This window comes from Rhea pennata, chromosome 2 (genome assembly GCF_028389875.1).
Source record: "Rhea pennata isolate bPtePen1 chromosome 2, bPtePen1.pri, whole genome shotgun sequence".
In the NCBI taxonomy this organism is placed as follows: domain Eukaryota; kingdom Metazoa; phylum Chordata; class Aves; order Rheiformes; family Rheidae; genus Rhea; species Rhea pennata.
Genome location: NC_084664.1, coordinates 149,598,973 through 149,613,845, shown reverse-complemented (window position 1 = coordinate 149,613,845; position 14,873 = coordinate 149,598,973). Strand labels below are relative to the sequence as shown.

General features: G+C 37.4%; 1 protein-coding gene across 2 annotated transcripts; it reads right to left on the bottom strand.

Moving 5' to 3' along the window:
- Positions 1 to 1,204: 1,204 nt before the first annotated feature.
- Positions 1,205 to 14,606, bottom strand: MED30 (mediator complex subunit 30). Of its 2 annotated transcripts, none has more exons than XM_062568394.1 (5): positions 14,511 to 14,606; positions 13,811 to 14,015; positions 13,246 to 13,404; positions 9,220 to 9,330; positions 1,205 to 1,467 (listed from the first exon to the last, which is right to left on the bottom strand). In XM_062568394.1, exons 2-5 carry the CDS (start codon positions 13,982 to 13,984, stop codon positions 1,372 to 1,374), a joined length of 540 nt encoding a protein of 179 aa, XP_062424378.1. In that variant the 5' UTR covers positions 13,985 to 14,015; positions 14,511 to 14,606; the 3' UTR covers positions 1,205 to 1,371. The 2 variants fall into 2 exon arrangements, with proteins under 2 accessions (XP_062424378.1, XP_062424379.1); XM_062568395.1 differs by lacking the exon at positions 14,511 to 14,606 and adding an exon at positions 14,270 to 14,400.
- Between the last annotated feature and the right edge of the window lie 267 nt (positions 14,607 to 14,873).

The following is a 14,873-nucleotide window of genomic DNA, read 5'->3' as shown; positions in this document are numbered from 1 at the left end:
CTATTAAATGCCAGTGATTTTTAACTGAAGGAGTGGGCAAATGGTTTGAAATCTTAAAAAAAAACCCAAATCCTAAAACTTAAAGAACAAATCAGTATGTCATCTGTAAAGTAACATTCATCTCTAATTCCCCAGAATTCAAAGAGTATTGAAATACTGTAGTAGAAAAAGGACATCTGTAAGATATCATTTAGTTGGATTCTTCAGAAGGTTTGAGCAAGCTTTTCACCCAAAACTACTAAGTAGTCTAATTGGCATGGGATGGGCATTTAAGGTGATGCATAACAAGCAAGTCATAAGGATGGTCAGTTTTCAACTTGACAAATATTAACAGTCAAGTACCCTAAAAATTCATCCTGAAACAGTATTATTTTCAATATAAATTGATCTGGAAGAAAGAGATGCACAGTCTAGTGGCAGCATCTATGGATAACAAAAATTATTAGAATATTTTCAGGAAAATTGTGAGGAGTATCTAAGGAAGTTAAAATCTGCCAAACAAGCAAAGAAAGATAAGTTTCATGAGTAGCACAAGACAACAAACTACTCATACACACTAAAGTTTTCTAGCACTGACAGTCATAGTAAAACGATCAGTGAAAAGTACTACTCACTACACTGTGGTAAAAGAGAACAAAATATTCCAACCCTATATAACTGCTCAGAAGTATGAGGCCAACAATACTTGGAGCAACACTCAAGCAAATGTCAACACAGTTACTGCAGAAGTTAAGGCTGAGGAGTTCTAAAATCTTCACTCAGAAGGATTTAATTGTATTCATGAGGATAGGGATAGTTCTGCATGGCTTCTTGCATTTTGCTCCAAACTGTCTAATACCAGACATACATAGTGACAGGATATGGGATAAGACAACCTGATATGGAATAGGAGTCCATAGGTTCTCGCAATGGGCCTATACTGAATCATAATTTCTGACCACTATCAGTCCTGCAGCTTCCTAGAGCAACCTTTCTGTATTGTAACTTCTCCCACACATAGAAGCAGTTTGCACTGCAGAATGAAATGCAAACATTTTTAAGTGTATTATACAAAAACTAGAAAGACTCCATTTATAACCCCCCCCAATTTATATAGCAATTCAAATTATTATTTTAAGTTACAAAACTTGTTATATTCAGCCTAATTGAATCACTCAGATACAAACTGCAGGATGAATCTTTTACAAAAGGAAAGCCAACACTATTTAAATTAACAGAGAAAAAACAATATTTTAATATTGAAAACTTTTCAAATATTACTGCAACATGATTGTGGGAAAACATGCTACTTCTTAGAAAGAAATCAAGTATATCTGAAAAATATCAGCATCTCTTCTAATTATGAAGTTTGATTTTAAGTTGTTTCCTTGTTCAGTTCCTCATTGCCAACATGGCATTTATGTCCCAAATGAGATTTCGTAACTGATCCATGATCTGCTTCAGCTGCTGATTCTTCTGTTTCAGTTTCTGTGGGAAGAGTGCATTAGTAGTTTTTTTTTTTGTGATCAGTTTAGATCATATAATCAGAAATTCAATAAAGGTTAGTGTTATGAAACGGTACATGGATCTTTCAGCCATGAGCAGTATTGGTGAGACAATGTATTCGCTTTTAAATGTATTCATAAAATAGAAGAAAGACTGAAATTTAAGGACCCAGTAGTCCCCTTTTAGAGGGGAATGCTGCTCTTTTCACAGCAGTCTTTTTTATCAAAACACTTGATTCCTTCAGAAAAAAAGGAGGCTCATCTCTCTCTTAGAAAAGTTCAAAAGACAGCACACTTCTGTGGGAAGAAGGGATTGATAATTCATACCAAAAGAGCTCAAGAAACAGGTATACTGATGTGATATGTTGTATGAATTGGATGTTCAGAAAAGTGACAGTTTAACAGCAGAATTCTGAACATACCATGACATACTGATAAAGTCAGTCAAACTTTTCCAACCCTTCTGCATATATGGGTTAACCCTGACATGCTACTGGAGCTCTGTCTTAAAACATATATTCCTCAGCATGCTAAATTCTTTAGAACTGCATATTTGCTTTTGTGAACTGCAGAAGCAGCTGAAGAAACAGAAAAGCAGCAACTTGCTTCTGTTTGGATCCTTAACCAGAACATGAAAATTAGGTCACTATGAACGAAAGATCACTGCATTAAGCTACTGCATAATCTCCCCAACCTCACACATTTCATAATAATACATGTACTTGTTGTCTGATTTATTCACTTCCTTGCTCAAATCAAGCCATCAAGAACGAAATTATTGTATACTGTTAACACCAAACCTATGCCCTTTGTTTCATTCAGATTTTGTAAGGTAACAAACTTCTTATATTAGAGATTAAACTACTTATTCATGAGGGCAATCTGGAGGGAAGATTTATTACCATCAGAAGAGGACGAACTATTACAAATGTTTCAGGTAGACATAACATTGGACTGTGCAAATGGCAATACATTAAAAGGATGATTCAGATCAGCAACACAACCAAAATAACTGGAACAGTGTTAAAAAGGAGCAACATGCCTTAATATTCTGAAAACCAGTCTCCTGAATTTGGATGTGGCAACACACTGATCCTCCTGAATTGCCCACTGGACAGTTAGGAAAGAAGTCCAGGGAAAAAAAAAGCCTATATACTTCAGACCTGTAAAAATGGCCTTAAGCAATATAACAATTAGGTTTACATTACATGGGGAACATTTCACTCTGAGAAAAGGAAATATCCCTGAACACAGACTTCAGTGGAAACATTTGTGAAATTCCACAATTTCTGAAAACATACCACAATTCCAAAGTCTCCCGAGAAATATGCAAGATTGATGTAGCACAGCTCACATATACTAACTCAGAAGTTTTAATCAAGCATTATGACAGATTAAAAATTATTTCAAATATAACTATGTGCATATTATCTAAATTTCTTTTATTCCCATTCGCTAATCCAAGATGGCACTATATACAGCAGAGATCCAACTCCTAAACAGTAGAGCTACAACTGAGAAGCATGTAGTTACCATGGCATGCAAATGGCAGAACTGTAAGATTCTCCCTACAGAAGATAATGGCGTAAGATGTTGATGAAGAAGGACAAGAGGGAGAAGGAGCAAGAGGGGTGAGAAAAACAGCACATTCCTACCTGTGGCATTTTAAAACATACTTCTGTTTGCCATACTCAACATTCAACCTCAGAGAAATCAATGAATGCTACATTAAAACTAATATAATGAAAGCTGTCACTCACTGATACTGAGGGCACGTCATTTATTTTTCAAACCTTTCATCAATAGAAGCAAAGGTTGAACAGTCAGTGATGGTTTTCAAGACACAAATAGAAAGAAGAACTATTAACCTCTGATACCGCAGATTTTGTTCTCTCTCCAGCTATTTCTAACTCTACTATTATGTACTCTCACACAGCTATGGTCATGTGAACTTAAACTACCTAACAGAGGATATAACCCCCAAATTAATGCTGTAAGACAACAATTTTAATTAGACAATTTTAATTTTTTGAGCAAATGTTAGAAACTAACTTATCTGATCTTTAAGTGATGCTAGGCAAGAGAACCTTCAAATTGGATACATGTGTTTTCAATGTTTGAAACAACAAGCAAACCTACACAATTTTAGATCCTTTTCTTCAGTGTTCTTTTTCTTAGCTCTTCTATTTTTTTCAGAGATGGAAAGCATCTCTGGATGGAAAGCACCATCTCCGGACTGCTATGGTGAAAAATAATGTAACAGGGGAACTTTAGCAAGCATAGTCTCCTAATTGAAATGCATACAGAGGTTTTGTTACCAATCTCTGACAGGCAGTGGTCCACACCACAAACTGCTACATAATTAACATGTTCTGCACCACTGGCAATGCTGGCCTCTGCTTAAGACTTTGCTGAGCCAGTAAGAACATCTCGACTTAATTCTAACCTTGGAAAGGAAGGTGAAACAGTCTTCTTGGGAAATGGGTGGGATTTGTAGGCAGAGATTTCTGCAGCAGTGACAAATTTTTGCCTGAACAGATTGTTTGCAAGTGGTCTCCCACTCTTTCCTTCTTCTGCTGAAATGGTGTAGTTGAACTCTGGGCTGCCTGTCAGCATTAACAGTTGTATGAAACAAGGAAAGGCTCTTCATCATACATACATGACACAGCTTCTACCTTTTTCAGTTTTAGGATGACACAGGAGAATTAGCTTACATGAGGTAGAGTTTTATAATCAGTTTAAGTCATCTAGATTCACCTTACATTTGAGAGGCACATTTCTGCTATTCCCCCCTTCTATTAAAAAGACGATCTAGCCGAAAACCCATCCTAAGAGGGCTTTTTTGGTGATGTTAATTTTGTATGTGATTAAGTGCAGTTAAGCATAATGTATTCATTGCTCATTAACTACAGTTTTTTCTGATGTCTTTCACAGGCATAACAGTTCTATCCTTACTGACAGGCATAACAGATCTATCCTTACTGCAAAAGAGAATTTGGGCTTTCTGTTTCCCTCCTGCCCTTACAGCTGAAAGGAAAACTGCTCCTTGTGCATACATAGCCTGTGTTTCTGAAAGAAGAAGAGGCACCAGTGACAGGCTATGCTCCACTGCATGTTCAACGTTTCTCACATATTGACCCAGGGAGCAACTGCATATACCTTCTGCACTGTCACATAGAGAGGTGGACATTTTCTTAAAATAAGTGTCATTAGAAGAGGTAGATTTTTTTATACTTTATATTAATTACTGTAATACTACTACATTCAGTTAATATTATTAATTAATATTGTTATAGTCACTTAATTCAATTAATTAATATTATTATGTTTAGTGATGAGGTCTGAAGTCTTATTTAGTGAGTACCCTTTAAACTGTGTAGCTTGTAATGGATTATGCATTCACCAGGGCGCTTCTCCAGCACACTCCTCACTGTTCCATCCTCTTAATACGAAAGAATTACTTCAGTAACATCATTTCACATAGATGTATGATTCTTATTTAGATAGCAAACTAAGTTAGAGGAAGATCAGGGATAAAACTGGAATGCCTACTAACTTTGTCCAGAGACACCTAAAGTTCAATTATATCACTACACTTGATATTTTACAGCTTCCTGTATATTCAAAGGATGGCTATCACCAACTGTATAGGGAAAAGCTTTGCAATTTACCATCACAGAGATTTTGTGATAGAGACAAGGATAAAAACCCAGTTCTCAAGAACAGCCTTCAGTTTCATTACTTACATTAAATCTCTCCTCCTCTTTACCAAATTCCCTGCTTATTCAATACTCACATCCACGTTGTTTAAATCACAAACGAGTGTTCCTATAACCTTATTTATTACAATCATGATTCAATGTAGGTAGTGCCTAGTTGGTAAAAAATGTAGCATAGCCCAAGGACTCTTCCAGAAAAGAAGAAGAAAAAAAGAAGAGAAACCAAACTTGATAATGTAATAAAGACTGCATAATATGAATATTGGGGGACATAAGGGGCAATTGGGATTGCAAGGACAGCGTTAAGCTTAGCATTTTCTAACTTTTCTCAACTCTGTAACCATAATATTGTTTTAATATAAGAAGCTACATTGCATTTTTCATGAAATGTTTCACATGAAATTGCAAATGAAAAATTTTATTATATAGAACATAATACATCTGCAAATGCTGGGTGATGCCATTATAAGACCACTCTCTGTCACTTGCAAATGGTCACAGAGATCAGGAGAGGTTCCTGATGAAAAAGCAACTATTAGATCCAGTGAAATGATTATTGCCCTCTATTTGGCACTAGAGAACTGCTGTCCAGTTTGTTGCTCCTGAGTACAAGACAGACACTAACACTCGTGCAATTCTAGTGGAAAGCCACCGAGATGATTAGGAGGCTGGAAGACATGGCATACAATTAGTGGCTAATAGAACTCAATTTCTTCAGTCTTAAGCAGAAAAAACTTAATACTGTCTTAAGCTACCTGATGGAAAACCATAGAGGAAAAAAAAAAAAAAAAAGGACCATTCTTGGAGGTGTGCAGCAAAAGGTCAAGGGGCTATGAGTTAGTGAGAACAAAGAAAATTCCAATTTAATATTATGAAATTTTCTTTCACAGTGAGAGTTTTCAAACACTGAAAAGGGGCCCATAAAAGGTAGAATTTCCATCCTTACAGATATTCAAAATGCTATGGGATGTAAGCCTCAGCAAATGGATCTACCTTGGATAGTTGGCCTGCTTTGAGCTGGGGATTGGATAAAATAATCTCTACAGTTCCTTTCAAATCTAAATTCATCTACAATTCTGTGACTGCAGAGAACAAATTTAGCTATCCAGAACAGTATGGAACTGCGCCCAGTATAGATTAAAATGCTGAGAAGGTGGCCAAATAAACAAATTTTCCTCTCTTGTCAAAGTGTTCCTTGGTGCATGTTCAGATTCTGTGTGAAAAGAATTCTACAAATACAAATTAGGATGAAAATAGATTCAAACAGTGTAGAATGGAATGCTAGTTAAAAGGAATACAGACTTCCAGCACACTGGAAGGTAGATTTCAGACAAAGTTCTCCTCCAAAAAGGAAGACTAATCACAAATGGTTCTCATTTTAAGCACTGCTTCCTAAAACAACATCAGTTCTAGTGCACAGTGGTTCTGTTATCGAAAAGACCAGGGGATAATTCACAACAACTTAACTCGAAAGTCTGTAATGTAAGGTTGATTATTTTCCCTCTTTTAGCAAGATCGTTGTTAACTAGTTAGTAAAGATTAATTGTTAGGACTAACAAACATGGTACTTAAGAGTATTTCACACCATTTCATTTTCACACACATGTATTGAGGCTACTAGTTATGAAATGCTTTTTTAAAGCAAATACAGATAAAAGGAACAAGCAACATCTTTGGGAAACTGAGTTGTGTAGTAAAGAGGCAGAGGTAGTAAGTGCTGAATAAATAAGACTTTTTTAAAAATAATGGTTCATACTTATAAACACTCTTTCTAGTAACTGCTTATAGGGCAAAAATCCTTTTTACTTTTAAGCTAAATACGTTTTATTTAAACATACAATTGTTAAATATAGTACATGAAGCAGGTGATGGTGGCTCCTGACAAGGATATTTTTGTGTGAGGATAGATGATCTACAAGGTACTAGTTTGGGCTGTGCTCCCTACTGCAAGGTAATGTTTCTCATATACACAGTGGGCTGCTGATGAGATCAGACTGGCTGACAGTCACAGAATGAAGGGCAAAAGTAAGAGACTCACGTGAGGCCCAGGAATTCAAATGCATCAACAGTTTCAAAATATTTGGGTTATTGCAATATTTTTTTTTTTGGTACTGGAAACACAAATGACTGAAATGATATGGCCTACCCACAGCAAAAAGGACTACCTGAAAGAAAAGAACTAGCTAAAGGGAGAAAAGATAGTAGGTCAAGAATACATAAACTATGCCAGAAGAAATTAAGGAAAATTGATTTGGAAACAGAAGTTACGTATTATATAGGAGTGAAAAGCTATCAGAAGTACAAGCTAAGAACCAGAAAGGCTATCTGAGTGCAACAAGGTTGAAAATTGGACCAATTAACCTGATTCCATTGATATCTTTCTTTCAAAAATAAGAAGTGCTTTACATCCAGTTGTAAAAAACAGAATTTCCTATTCTGTACTTTAAAGCTTGAACTTTGAAGCTCGTAGTGGATATATTTATGCAGCTGGAAAGAGAGCAAAAAAAAATTATAGTTTCAAAAAGCAGCAGTTTCAATTTCTTTTGCAGCAGCTAGTAAATATTTGTCCACAAAAATACTACAGAAAGTTCAGCTATCTTCTGAAGATTTATTGTGAAAAAGCTGGGAAATATGTTTAGATATTTAAATGTAAATATAGATTTTGGACCAGATTTAAGTGAATGTCTGAAAACTTTCTTAATTACTGAGTTGCAACTAGTGTTTCTGTAACACCATCAACCTTTTCAAGGTTTAGATCTCATCGTAAACATTTACGAAATTCTTTTCACAAGATCATATCAAGGAGATTTAAAAAACATATTAGCATACGAGTACAACAACAAGGGCAAAACATGTCATAAAACTATCAAAAACACAGTAAATGTAGACAGTTGAATTTATTAGCTGTTAAAGATTGCAAATAAATGTGCATAGATTCACAGTATAACATTACATACAATATAATATATACAAGCCTGTTACATCAACACTGAATAGAAAAAAATACAACAGGAAAGATGATAACTGCTTTTTTGTAAATTTGTCTTGTCCCATTTTCCACCTGTACAATATGCATTCATTTCTCTAAATATATAAAATTTAAAAAGATCTATTTAACTCTAATTGTTGAGGACAAATGAAAATACCAGAAATATTACAAAAGATGAAAATCCACCTATTATTCTGCCTTTAAAGTAGTACTTTATTCATTCATTTCATTTGTTCAGTTGTTTCTGTGGATAATGCCTCCTTTTTACCTAGCATTTATAGACAGTAGAGCTACAAAAATATTTAATTAATCCTATCTTGGTATTTTAGATACTGAAGGAACGATGTTCAAAACTATGGTCTGGTAAAGCTACATATTTTTACCTTCAATATTATATTAGCATTTAATATAGTATATTTATTTTTAGATTTGAATGAATCTTTAGTAATTGTATCTGCCATTCAACTGAAAATTTTAAAGCATCTTTATGATATATAGTGCATTTTTTCTGAATGTGTCATGATTCAATAAATGCTATGTACAACAAAGGAAATGTTCTCTCCAAATTGCCAAAATACAAAAGATATAGCCCTGAAAATCCCTTATTACTTCACAGCATCATGGTTATAGTTACACACCTGACATTCCATAGGCTTTTTTAATCAACTAGCCTACAGAAAGCTTTCACATCAAAAAATTCCAGCAGGCACCCTCCCTCTATCTATCTATCTGCCAATATCTAGTGGATTAAGCCTAATCATAATACATTAAATTCACAAGTATATTCATTTAAAAAGAGGCAAAGGTAAAAATGTCAGGATACCTAATCTCTAGAGCCAGAAGTAGAGTTAAAAAAAAATGCTTACTAAAAGGTAATTCTGAAATAGTCACATGCAATAAATTTTTATTACCAAGTGTGATGGTAGTTATCACACATACTGCATTTAGTACAGCCATCTAACAATACAGGCTTTGTAATGACAGAATGACATTTCTGTTTTATGCAAATCAATCTCATCTTTCTTACCTTATTTACTTCCATGATTTCCCTTCTCTCTTCTGTAGCAAAACGAAGCTGACTAGCAGCACCACGATCATCATGCTTGGATCCATCTTCTTCAACATACGGAATAAGTTGCTGTGAAGACAACACTCACTTAATAACAACAACCAACCAACCAAAAAAAAAACCTGAAACAAAACTGAAAACAGGAGATACAGAAGGTACTACCATTTTCTCCACAGGTTCCAAGTTCCCAAGAGGAAAAAAAATGGAAACAAGTTTACTCCATCACCTCAGAACCAAAGGCCTTGCAAGGGCCTCTGTCCGTTCTCCATGAAAAACCTGTGTTTCAAAAAGATGCAATTCCACACATTACCATACCTCGGCCAAAGCAATTTCATCACTGTAGGCAAAGCTTAGCCTTAATATTTAAAGATATCTGACAAGCAAGTCATTCTTGTATTCTTGAACACTGTAGATTAAGAATCTCATTAACAGGAAAAATTGCTGTAACAGCTGACAGATAACCAGAGTCAGAGTTTTTCTTTTTGATCAATAACTTGCTGCATACTAATGAGGCTCCTGTCTAACGCTTATCCCAAGAGCTTCTCCTACCTTCACAATTTGTCAGTCCATGTTAGCAGCCTATATAACTAGGGTTTTGAAAACGTCAACTTTGTGGGTCATGCAAAGGTATTCTGAGCAGGACAACAATGTTATGTGTATGACTTATTTGCAATGAAGAACTTACTTGCTACCCTGAAATCACACTTAAAATCAGACAAGACTTGAGAAAAAAAAATAAAACAAATCATTTCTCACCAAAATACAAAGTCAATTACTTTCTAACTATCTGTGCTCTGAATACCTTCAGAGTCTCCTTCATGTACCATTCCAGCTATTAGCTAAATAGAACAGACTCATGGTTTATTAAAGCAGAAGTCCACTTCTAGCTTTGTCTCCTGAACTCCAACTTCCCGTCTGGGGACAAAACTACTCCACAATTTCTCTGCAGTCTGAAGACAGCAATGGATAAAATGCAATTAAATACTTCCTTTAACCCACAGCCTTGATTTTAAGATAACAAGGGTATTAATGTATGAGCTTCTTTGTAGCAAAAAATCTGTATGCTACAGCATTAGCTTCTGATTTACATACTTTTTAAATGCAGGTTATGTCTCCCAGATTGTGTTTATCATGTAACATGTCACCAGGTCGTTCATTCTTATGCAAACATACCCTTGACAGAGTTGAAGAGATTTGGTTTACAGGGACAATATGTGCAAAATTTTAAGCCAGCATATGCCAGCACTACCACTAAAAGAAGCACTTTCATCCTTTTCCTACTCAGTTGCTCACTTCTAGTGCCTCTTTTCCCAGCCTAATTTCCCATGCAACTGCAGAGTGAAACAGCATAAGGAAGTGATCAGACCCAAAATGTGATTATATCGATATTTGGGTCAGCAAACAGGAAGTGACAACATAGATGGTGAGAATGAGCAGCTAAGGTAGGATGAGATGGATACTAGCAACATCTTGTCTTGAATTGTTAACAAACTACAATGTGATTTTAAAATGTATTATTCCACATTTTGAAATTTTACATACATGAAGATATCATTATTATACTGATTATAAAGGTAATATTTCCTTAGTGATATACTAAATACAATTTACAACTGGCTTTAAATAGAGACCAGCCACTTGGTCAATACCCTAATTATGACTTGCTATTTGCATGAGCCTCTGTTTGGCTATTCTTAAGACCATGCCCACAGTTGTCTAATAAGAACTTTTAAGTTCTTATTCCTTATAACTTAATCCTTATAAGAACTATAAGGATTTTCCACTGTGATCTCCTCATGTAATGCACTATCTCTTCTTGCAAGCTTCTATGAAGCCAAAGTCTTTGACAAAGGATTTCAATGAACATTAACATATGCACCTTTCCTTAAAAAAAGTTAAAAAAAAAAAAAAAAAAGAATCAGTAAGTGTACTTGATATGGAATAAATACAGACTTTCGTGAGAACAGTCCCAAACTACTAACATCTTATTCAAAAATAATTATAACATTTTATATTTAACATACATACACAGTGTACAGTCTGCTGTTTTCTCTGCCCTTTTCCATTTTCAAAAATTGCATATTTCAAAATAATTCAGTGTCACAGAATTGAGATAAGTTAAAGTTGTAGCAAAATTACATCCTTGTTCACATACATGTTACATACAAATTAAAGTCTAATAATTAATGCAAACAAGCAAGAAGATAGCAGCTAAAAATCAGGGAAGAGGTAGTTCCTTGAATGCAGATTAACTTGTTACTCAGGTTGCAGTGTAATATTATGAAGCATGCAGCAGTATCCTTCAGTATTCTGATAAAAACTTATCAGAAAAACTTAAAACTTATTTTGATTCAGGGAAAATCGAATTTCCTTCATACAAAAACTTTTGTATGTCATTCTTTTTAAGCTTATCAAAATGACTGGCTGAAAATTATCACACTAAGCTCTGCCATGAAAGCACAGCAAAGGCCCATAATTTATTACGTTTGCATATCATACAGCAAGAGTAGTGCATCTACTAAATACTCTTGGAAAAAGCTCCTTCTGTCTTGCAGAGAAGAATAATGTACCACTTTGAAAGTGCATCTCCTTTAAAAATCTCCCATTTTTCAGGAAAGCTAGTGAATTCTACCTACACTTAATGCATAAATAAAACAGGAAGTTTAATCAATTAAAACTTTGTAGCCAGATATACTTCACAATTATTTCATACCTCATTATGTTGGTTAATAGCGTTGACAATATTTATTAAATTAGTAACATATATTAAAAAAAATAAAACATTTAAACCGATAATCATAAAATAGTGAACATTAGTAGATACTATCTTTATTGATGCAATGTAATGCCATAATTGCTTGCCATAAACAGGAAACAAATAGGAAATAGAGAGAAAATAACAAAGTGTCTTATTTCTCAACCCTGCATTGAGAAACATAAAACCAGCTTGAAGAGCCTGAACACACACAGGGCTTGTCTTGAGATGTTTGTATTAAGTTGCATCAAACTAACAAACTAGTGTATGCCATTTGCAATAAGATACACAACAATATGCAGCTATGCCTTTATGCCTGCTCTCTCTCATTCATGTAGCTTAGAATAACTGTTGTAGAGAGGTACATAGCTTTTACAGACTACTCAAGGAGCGAATGTAATGACAACATTGTCACCGAGTAGCTGTACATGCAGAGATAGGTTGGAAGTGTAATAGAAGGCAGGCTGAGGAGGTGTGGGTGTATGTAGCAGGCTCCTTGATAAGCCACAGAAGTAAGCTGAAAGCACAAACCTACAAGACAAGACAATGAGTGAAGGTGGCATTCCATCTAAGTATTGCCAGACACCAGCTGCTAAAGGATCAAACAATTAGCCATTGAATAATTGCGTCTCTTGTTCAATAAAATCTCATAAGAAGGCTCGTAACTAGCTAAAAAAAAGGAAGGCAGAGCATCATCTATCTATCCCTCTAGACAGATAGGAATCAATTATGTGGAAGAAAAAACCATTATATAATTTGACTGTTTAAAAGGAGATTTGCTGACATCCTTAAAAAGTACAGTTATAATGTCAGTCATTAAATAATATGATCGAGGCTATCAAATAGCTAGGAAGCCAGGCTGGTGGGTGAGGGCTTAAAGTAGACTTTTCCCATCAAAATAACCTCTTTAAAAAATGTACCCAACCCTTTTTTCCCCTAGAGGAAAAACTGGTGAGTGTGCCAAGAAGGCTGATAGCAAGGACTAAAATTTGAAGTGAAGCTTGATTTCACAATTGGATCCCTCCCAACTGGTAAAAATTGTTACTAGTGTGAAAGTTTCATAATCTTTCAGTTGGTTCCAAATAATAAACAAAAGTCAGTCCACTGAAGAATTTCTTATTTAAAATGTTTATTATGGCACCCTGGTGCAGTCAAGAAGAATGGGTGGTATGCTAAACAGAGAGTTGAGATTCCAATTTGTAATTTATATATAAAGTAAAGATACTTACTTCTATGGGAACAGGATCGAGCCCTGCACAGTTTTCATTGCATTTGTCATAGACTAATCTCAGTTTTCTGAAGAGTATTGATAGTTGACGGAGATGTTCCTGCAGCTTTCCCAGTCTGTCTTGGTATGTCCCAGTATGATAAGTAACACCATTCGGTAACTTAGAAAACCAAAACCCCAAAATGTTAAAAGTATTAAATTAAAGTTTCTCTCACAGTAACTAAATAAACTAAAATAAAGCAGGAGTTTCTTTGTATGTTGTAAAAAGTATATACAAGCACAAATGGCACAAAAACACATTTAATTGTTTTTCAACAAAAACACACAGATTAAGTGTACTTAGAGTATACAAATTACGGAGGGAGATACACTTCAGCCCTTCTCCATGTTTTCACTATCCACTTAACATACAGGAGAAGCAAACGTATTAACAGTGGTATACACATTTCGGCACTAAATCCTCTTTTCGGCACTCAATCCTCCTTTCAAAGCAGTTTGATCAAGCTATGCCTTTAAATGTCCTAAACTACCTCCAAGTATATATATTTAAAAAAGTTATTTCTCACCTGCATATTCCTCAGCAACTGGAAGATTTCCATGGTTCGAAACACAATATCCTGAACAGTCTCTTGGCCAATTCGACAGAGAGAAGCTGTATTTACCTCCCTAGCTGCTTGAGCTTGTGCCCCCGAGAAAGCGCCAGGAGGCATCCCTGCCCCAGCCAGAGGGGGAGTTGACATCTCTTATGTTAGCTAATCCCACTCAATCAAGCTGCACAAAGAAAGTAAGAAGGAGTGATTAAGTACTTGTTTGAGTATATCACAATAAACACACTTCCATATGGCTGCTCTACCGCCCTTTCCCCAGTGCCTAGTCCAGTCCAAGGTAAAACTGTTCAACGGATGCGGGAGAGCTGCACCCCTAGGGTCTGGACGCGGCTCCCCGCAGCACTACAGCTCCGCGGGTCGGGGAACCGCGCAGCCCCCGACACGCAGCTCCTCACACGGCCCGCGCGGGGCGGCTACCTGCGAGGCCGGCGGCGGGGGGCAGCGGGGCCTGCAGGCCGCTCCCTACGCGGCACCGCTGCCAGCTCCGGCCGCGGAAGCCGCGCTCCCCTCGCCGGGCCGCGCCGCAGGCCTCATGCCTCTCACTACGTTTCACGGCCGGCCTGTCGGAGCGCCGCTGCTGCAGCCGGCGGCCGCCGCGGCCGCAGAGCCCTCCCCGGCCCGGCGCGCCGCCGCCGCCTGCCCCGCGGCCGTTACTCACGGCGGGCCGCGCGGCGCCTCGTCGCCCTGGAAACGCGCGGGCGGAAGCACTCGGCAGCGCCCGCAGGCCCCGGCGCGAGCCGAGCAGGAAGTGACGTCACGGCAACGGCCGCTTCCGCGAGGGGAGGCGGCGGCGGCGGCGGCGGCGGGCGGCGGGCGGCGGGTGCTGTGGGCGGGTGGGGGTGTCGTGGCCGTGCCCCGGGCAGAGGCGCAGCGGCCTGGCCGGGGCTCCTGAGCCCCAGGGGCTCGGCAGCCGCCTGAGGCGGGGCGCGCAGTGCGAGCCGCCCTCGGGGAGGGCTCAGGGGCCAGGCTGGCTGGGGTCGGGAGGTGGCAGCCTGGAGGGGCCCTTCTCAAAGTGTGACCG

Excerpts from the sequence above, each read along its gene's own strand:
- MED30 (XM_062568394.1), bottom strand. The coding sequence starts at position 13,984 with ATGTCAACTCCCCCTCTGGCTGGGGCAGGGATGCCTCCTGGCGCTTTC. Across the intron at positions 13,405-13,810 it reads AGTTGCTGAGGAATATGCAG|TTACCGAATGGTGTTACTTA; the intron begins GTGAGAAATAAC and ends TGGTTTTCTAAG. Across the intron at positions 1,468-9,219 it reads AAATCATGGAAGTAAATAAG|AAACTGAAACAGAAGAATCA; the intron begins GTAAGAAAGATG and ends CTCTTCCCACAG.